The sequence below is a fragment of the Phaseolus vulgaris genome, chromosome 2 (assembly GCF_000499845.2).
Source record: "Phaseolus vulgaris cultivar G19833 chromosome 2, P. vulgaris v2.0, whole genome shotgun sequence".
NCBI classification, from domain to species: Eukaryota; Viridiplantae; Streptophyta; class Magnoliopsida; order Fabales; family Fabaceae; genus Phaseolus; species Phaseolus vulgaris.
In genome coordinates, this window is record NC_023758.2 from 11,068,817 (window position 1) to 11,075,901 (window position 7,085).

General features: G+C 32.1%; 1 protein-coding gene across 2 annotated transcripts; it reads left to right on the forward strand.

Moving 5' to 3' along the window:
• The first annotated feature begins 1,189 nt into the window (after positions 1–1,189).
• LOC137810657 (nucleobase-ascorbate transporter 7-like) lies at positions 1,190–5,841 on the forward strand. Of its 2 annotated transcripts, none has more exons than XM_068612044.1 (15): positions 1,190–1,416; positions 1,684–1,801; positions 2,092–2,189; positions 2,295–2,471; positions 2,546–2,646; positions 2,952–3,027; positions 3,135–3,194; positions 3,368–3,552; positions 3,736–3,832; positions 4,342–4,428; positions 4,639–4,697; positions 4,802–4,893; positions 4,977–5,054; positions 5,147–5,307; positions 5,400–5,841. In XM_068612044.1, the coding sequence occupies exons 2-15, from the start codon at positions 1,696–1,698 to the stop codon at positions 5,616–5,618; spliced, it is 1,596 nt and encodes a 531-aa protein (XP_068468145.1). In that variant the 5' UTR covers positions 1,190–1,416; positions 1,684–1,695; the 3' UTR covers positions 5,619–5,841. The 2 variants fall into 2 exon arrangements, with proteins under 2 accessions (XP_068468145.1, XP_068468144.1); XM_068612043.1 differs by having other exon boundaries at positions 1,286–1,593.
• Positions 5,842–7,085: the final 1,244 nt, after the last annotated feature.

A 7,085-nucleotide genomic window follows, 5' to 3' on the forward strand; every position in this document is an offset into this window, starting at 1 on the left:
TAAAAATATCATCTTAATAAAACTACTCTCATACCCAAACTCTTATTTGGGACACTGTTTAATTTACTATACAATACATTATGTTATTTATTATTTTTATCTTGTGTGGTCTCGGTCAAATAACTTAATTAAATTTAATAATGAAGTCTCATTGTTATTTTCACCAGATTTTATTATAATAATGTTATCATCAGTTTAACAGAAAACTACATTAAAACATTATCTTCTAATTAAACAAAGAACTGTTAAACTTTAATATAGGCAAAAAATAGGTGACTTTATATTTTTATATATTAAATAAAAATAATAATAGTGATTTCATTATTTAAAATATTTTATAACTATTTTTTATGTAATTTTTTATAATTTTACTTTTTAAAAATATTTTTTTTTATAATTTTCTTTTGTAAAGACGCAGTTTGTGTGTGATCACTGTCACATTAGAAAGCATTTCCTAATTGAGCAGAGGAAGGGAAAGCATCCAATAATGACAACTCAGAGGCAAGTGACATGAAAAACCATGGATGAACCAGCAAAAGAGCGAGGGAGACATGACGGAGAGTTCTGTACCAATATTTCACAATTTTGCTAAAAAATAATAAACGCTTGCACAAAACCTGCAAAACTCACAATTTACACTCACTCTGCACCTTCCAATTCATTTTTAAACAAAACATTTCACCCTTTCTTTATCTACATTTAGAACTTAAAATCAAGCTTAAATTATTTCTACTTTTCATAAAAATTCAAAATTGTTATGACTCTGTTCAAAAGGGTAGTTGTAGTTTAAAGTTTCAAATTCTGGGTCAAGGTAAAAGACCATGCTTTTGATCATTTGCGTCACTAGTCAGAACTATGGTACAAATGGGTGAGAGAAGCAAAAGTATGGTCAAATGTGAAACTTTCTTATGTGATAAAACAAAGAAAAGGTGATTATTTAATTCAACACATTTTAATTATCTATACAAAATTATATATTTTCACCATGTTTTGCTGTGTTTTGGTATACTAGTAACATTTTAAAAAGGTTATATTATATGCTGAAGCGCGTAAGAGAGACTCTGTTTTTAGGAGTTTCTGATTAATTAGTTAAAGTTTTGAAAAATATTAATAGCTGTGGTCAAAGAACAAATATAAAAAATTAAATCAGAGGTTATGAAAGGTTAAGGTGGTACTTCTTGTTAAATGCAAACACTAGCAATAGTAAAATAATATTTTAAAACTGAGATTGGAATATTGGAGTATTATTGCAAATATAAAAGCAATGGTCACTTGGTGAGAGAGCAATTTGGTTTGTTTGTTGCTTTAGGAGGGGTGAAGGAGGTGTCTGACTCCTTTTGCTTTTTTCCACATTCTGTATTTGTTGGGCCAAGAAATCTCCCTGCATTTGCTGCATTGCATAACGTTACTGACAAGGTGTGTCTGTCACCCCTGAACTTGCTCATTGTCCTTTACTGCATCCCCCTCCATTCCCTAGAGAGAACGCTAGGAAAGTGTTCATCTCGTTTCTTCTCTTGTTTTCCACACCATTGCCATTTATTTTCCTGCTATATTTGTCTGTGGGAAGACAAAGTTCTGGTTTTCTGCTAAGTGGTATTGTTTGTTACTTTAGATCCTTTTTTTTTTTCTTTTTGGTTGTTGAGTTTTGAGAGCATTGGAATTGACTAAGTTCATTGGGGTCAGGGAGGTAGTAACATGGCAGGAGCTGCACCACCACCCAAACCAGAAGAGCTTCAGCCGCACCCTGTGAAAGATCAACTTCCAAATGTTTCCTACTGCATCACTAGTCCTCCTCCTTGGCGTAAGTTCACTGCTTCTTTGACCCCTTTTGTTTTATTTTGTTAAAACTTGATCTTCCTTTTTTTCTTTATTTTTTTATGGGTGGTTATTGGTAATGTGCTTGATGGGGATGCTTTTTATTTTATTATTTTGGAAAAACACTTTTTAAAACCTTTTTTGTTTCCTGGGGTATGGTATGGAGAAGTAGAAACCAACTAGTTTGTTTTTTTTTTCTCTTATTATTGATTATTTAAATAGTGTGCATTCATTGTCATTGTGATTATTGAGTCTAGAATTTTGATGTTAATGAAGCGGAGGCGATTCTACTTGGTTTCCAACATTACCTGGTGATGCTTGGCACAACTGTGCTAATACCAACCTCTCTAGTTACTCAGATGGGAGGAGGAAACGTAAGTCTTGACCAGAAAGAAAGAAAGAAAAAGAAAAAGTAAATGGTTTTCAATGATGTTTTGTGGTTCCTAGGTCCAACTAAGTTCTCAATTGTTCTTCAACAGGAAGACAAAGCAAAAATGATCCAGACCATGTTGTTTGTAGCTGGCGTGAACACATTGTTCCAAACACTATTTGGGACTCGTCTACCTGTAGTTATTGGAGGATCCTTCACCTTTGTGCCTACTACCATTTCAATAATTATGGCTAGTCGCTACAGTGACATTGTGAATCCTCAGGAGGTTGGTTCATTACACTGTTATGCATTTTTGTTGTGTCATCATCCTTGTTTATCTGATTAGTGATAAATATGCAGAGATTTGAGAGGATAATGCGTGGGACGCAGGGTGCGCTTATTGTTGCTTCGACACTCCAAATTGTTGTTGGATTCAGTGGACTCTGGCGCAATGTAGTCAGGTTGGTTCCTGTCTAGATCCGTGAATTGTTTTTCCCTCCATCTTGTAGTTACATTGAACTTTTTGAGATTATCCACGCAATACTTATACTTTCAGGTGTTAAAACTTAAAACATGTTTCTATTTTACTTGTTTGGAACCAGGGCTGGCTCTAATTCTTTTATAAGTGTACTAATCCTTCCTTCATTTGATAACTCCCACTTAGTGATCATAATTAATTTCAATTACACTGATAGATAGGATTTTTACCATTATGCATGTTATTTTCTGAAATAATTTTGGTGAGTAATTTGCTGTACTTTTATAGGTTCTTAAGCCCTCTCTCAGCTGTTCCCCTGGTTGCTCTGTCAGGCTTTGGACTTTATGAGTTGGGCTTTCCTGTGGTACTGATATTTGCAACAAGAACTATTTCTTATTTCTTTCCCACATGTATGAATTATATAATTGGTTATGATTCACACTTTCTTGATTATGTCTTTTTGAAATCTAGCTTGCAAAGTGTGTGGAGATTGGGCTGCCAGAAATTGTAATCTTACTAGTATTTTCACAGGTGATCTATAATTGTCATGATGTTAAATTACCTTTCCTTTCATCATTTGGAACAGGTTTAAAAATAACCCTGAGTACCTAACACGCACCAAAGATGAAATTATGTTACTTGTTTTACTTTATTTTCTCTAATTTAAATGTTATATTCTAAAGTAGTGGTATTCCTTTGTCTAGTACATTCCTCATGTGATGAAAGGACAAAAGTCTATCTGTGATCGGTTTGCAGTTATATTCTCAGTAACAATTGTGTGGATTTATGCTCATCTTCTCACTGTGGGTGGAGCATATAAACATGTACCACAGACAACTCAGGAAACGTGCAGAACTGATCGTGCTGGCATTATAAGTGGTGCACATTGGTAAGGGTGTGATTTTTAATTATAGAAACAGTTTCTTCTTCATGTGGCTGTATATTTTGGAGGACTAACTTGATAATGCTTGAAACTCGTTTTAATGTTTTGTTATTTGGGTAAATGACAAGGAAAAATGGATTTAATTTGGTTAACTCATAAGTTTTGTTGCTGATAAAATCTTAAATTCAGGATTAGAATCCCATATCCATTCCAATGGGGAGCTCCTACATTTGATGCTGGGGAAGCTTTTGCTACGATGGCTGCTTCATTTGTTGCACTAGTAGAGGTTCGTTTATTTTTATGCATGTGAATACATTTGTTGCTGTTGAACAAGTGCAGTGGAATTCTTAAACTTTGTCCCTTCTGTAGAAGCCTGTAGTTGTGATGCGATTAGCCTTCTTCCTGCAATTATTTTGAATGCAATCTGTTGCACTTGACTCATTAGTCTGATAATATTCAGAGCACTTAAGTTGAGAGAGGAATGCCTTTACATTTTCTCAGTAATCTAATTATATTTTTTCTTATTGTTATTAAAAAATGAATGACTTCTAGACTCTCTCCTATCCTCAGTCTAACATTTTAAAAACATAAGTAGTTATTCAAAGATATTAGGAGCTTCACTTCAAGAAATTTGTTATTACTTCGTCCAAATTGACATAAACAAAAATATAAACAAAAGTAATGTAATCATGTGAGTGCATGATTTCCGTCCTTTCATTCTTTCTCATACCTATGCAGTTTGTTGCATACTTATATAATGATTGTTGGTTTCTCATGCATTTCAATTTTGTACAGTCAACCGGTGCTTTTATTGCTGTTTCAAGGTATGCAAGTGCAACTCCATTGCCACCTTCAGTTCTTAGCCGTGGTGTTGGTTGGCAGGTAAACACGGTTTATGAATTGCAAATTTCCCCCCACCTAATTTGTTTGTTTCTATTAAGTAATATATAAATTATAAAAATTGTTTTAAAAATGACTGTCAGCATGTATCTTGATCATGCCTTGTTGGTTTTCTGTTGGCTCTAGATTTTTCCTGTGGCTTTTTTCTTATTGTTTCTCCATCATCACTAGTTGCTACTTCTCATGAATTAGGGGGTAGGAATTTTGTTATCTGGGATCTTTGGAACCGGGAATGGATCATCAGTTTCCGTGTAAGATTCTTATTCAAACTTACATGTGCTGGAGGTATCATTTTCACAGTAGGAATATATATTATACCTAAATCGTTATAAGAAGAATTCTTGGCTTTTTCCAGAGAAAATGCTGGACTCTTGGCTTTGACAAGAGTTGGTAGCCGAAGGGTTGTTCAAATATCAGCAGGATTCATGATCTTTTTCTCCATACTTGGTTAGTTAGGCTTGTAATTTTGATGTTTTTTCTCCCTGATAAACCAACCAATGTAGTTACTATATGTGTATGTGGGTGTACAGGAAAATTTGGAGCTGTGTTTGCTTCAATCCCAGCTCCAATAGTTGCAGCTTTATATTGCCTTTTCTTTGCCTATGTGGGTATGTATGATCAACTCAAGAATCTGGTTTTTCTGCATACTTTCATTAAGTCCTTGTTATTATTATCATCAAAATTATGTCCTGCTGCACAGGTTCTTCAGGCCTCAGTTTCCTTCAGTTTTGCAATTTAAACAGCTTCAGAACTAAATTCATCTTAGGATTCTCTATTTACATGGGCCTCTCTATACCACAATACTTCAACGAGTACACAGCATTCAAGAACTATGGTCCAGTGCATACCCATGCTAGATGGGTATTCAGCTTCTCTCATTTTTCATTGTTGAGTGTGCATTGTTATTTAAACTTCATAGTACTTGCCAACTTAAAAGTATCTCCTTTTGGCAGTTCAACGACATGATCAATGTCCCATTCTCATCAAAAGCATTTGTTGCTGGTTCATTGGCACTGTTCTTGGATGCCACATTGCACAACAAAGACAATCAAACTCGTAAAGACAGAGGCATGCATTGGTGGGACAGATTCAGCTCATTCAAGACAGATACAAGGAGTGAGGAATTTTATTCACTTCCTTTCAATCTAAACAAGTTCTTCCCCTCTGTGTGATTGGATTGGACCATGCTGCTGGAAAGTTATATGGTGAAGTAAAAAATTGTGCACCCTTCAATAACTCACTGTAGGTACTACATGGTAACTAAGACTAATTTAGAAATCATCAATTTCTTCATTCTTAACTATAAGCAATGTAGCGGCAACATGAACATCTTTTTAACCCAGGCTTCTTTCTTGCGAAGCTAATACTTAATTCTATCACTACAGGGTTTTTTCTTTCGTTGTGTCATTAGTGGTGTTACGTAAATTTTATATTCTTAAAAAAATAAGGGGAATAATTTTCATTATTTTCTGAAATAATTTTCAAAAAAAAAGTTTGTAAAATTTTAATTCTAACATAAAATGTTCGATTGATCTGAAGTGTCAATTTGTTACGCAAAAACTCACTTTTTATAATATATATATATATATATATATATATAATCTCACAAACTTTTCGTAATAAAAATATTAAAAGTTGTGTTGAAAAATTATAAATATTAAAATAGTTGTGAAAATAAAATTAGCTTTAGTAGGAGTTTTGTTATGTTTTGGAAGAAAAACTTTTATGCTCTGTTTGGATCCTTTTATGATGGAGTGGGAGAGTGAATGAAGATCTTTTGTTTGGATCATTGGATGAAAATGTAAACAAGAGAGTGAGTTAGGTGAATTTTTCTTTTAAATTGTAGAATTTTAAATGTTATATACAAAATATAAGAATTTGAAATCATTAATGTTTTTAAACATTAAAATTAGTAATTTTCAATCTTATAAATGAGTAAATTTTAATTTTGATAACTATAAAGTATTTTTTTAGTTTTAATCTTTCTAAAAGTTTATGTATAATATTTCTAATATTTTAATTTATTATTTTTCTCTAAATTCATGTTAAAGTAGATAATGATATTTAATTTAAGGATCTAGAATTTGTTTTCCAAAGTATTAGATACTGATAATATACGGCATACCGTACACACTCACATTAAAGGTTATTCGAGATGATTATTTTATTTTTCACTGAATATATAGGTTGTTAAATAATATCATATAATAGTAGAAAGTAAGAATAAATTTAAGCTTTTCGTAACATGAAATTTATTTTTTCTAGAAAATAAAATAAAAACTTATTAAATTTTCAGAAATGGTAGTTAGAAAAAATAAAACGCAAAAGACTTATTAATAAAGTAGCATAGATTTGGCCTGCTTTTGTATCTTCATATCTTTTTTGGCATTTTCATAATTTATTTTAAATCACCTAATTCAGAATAAAATTTAAATAAAAATACATTAAAAAAATATGTTTTTTTTTCTATTTAAAGGCTTCGTTTTTCTCCTTTTTATCGCGCAATCAGTCACGACCTGTTTGCTTCAATGGATTTTATATAAAATGTGATTTATTTTCTAATTTTATAGTATATGTTTAATATTTAAAGAAATTATTTGAAGTTATATTTTTATTTAATTTGTTGTATTTATATTAAT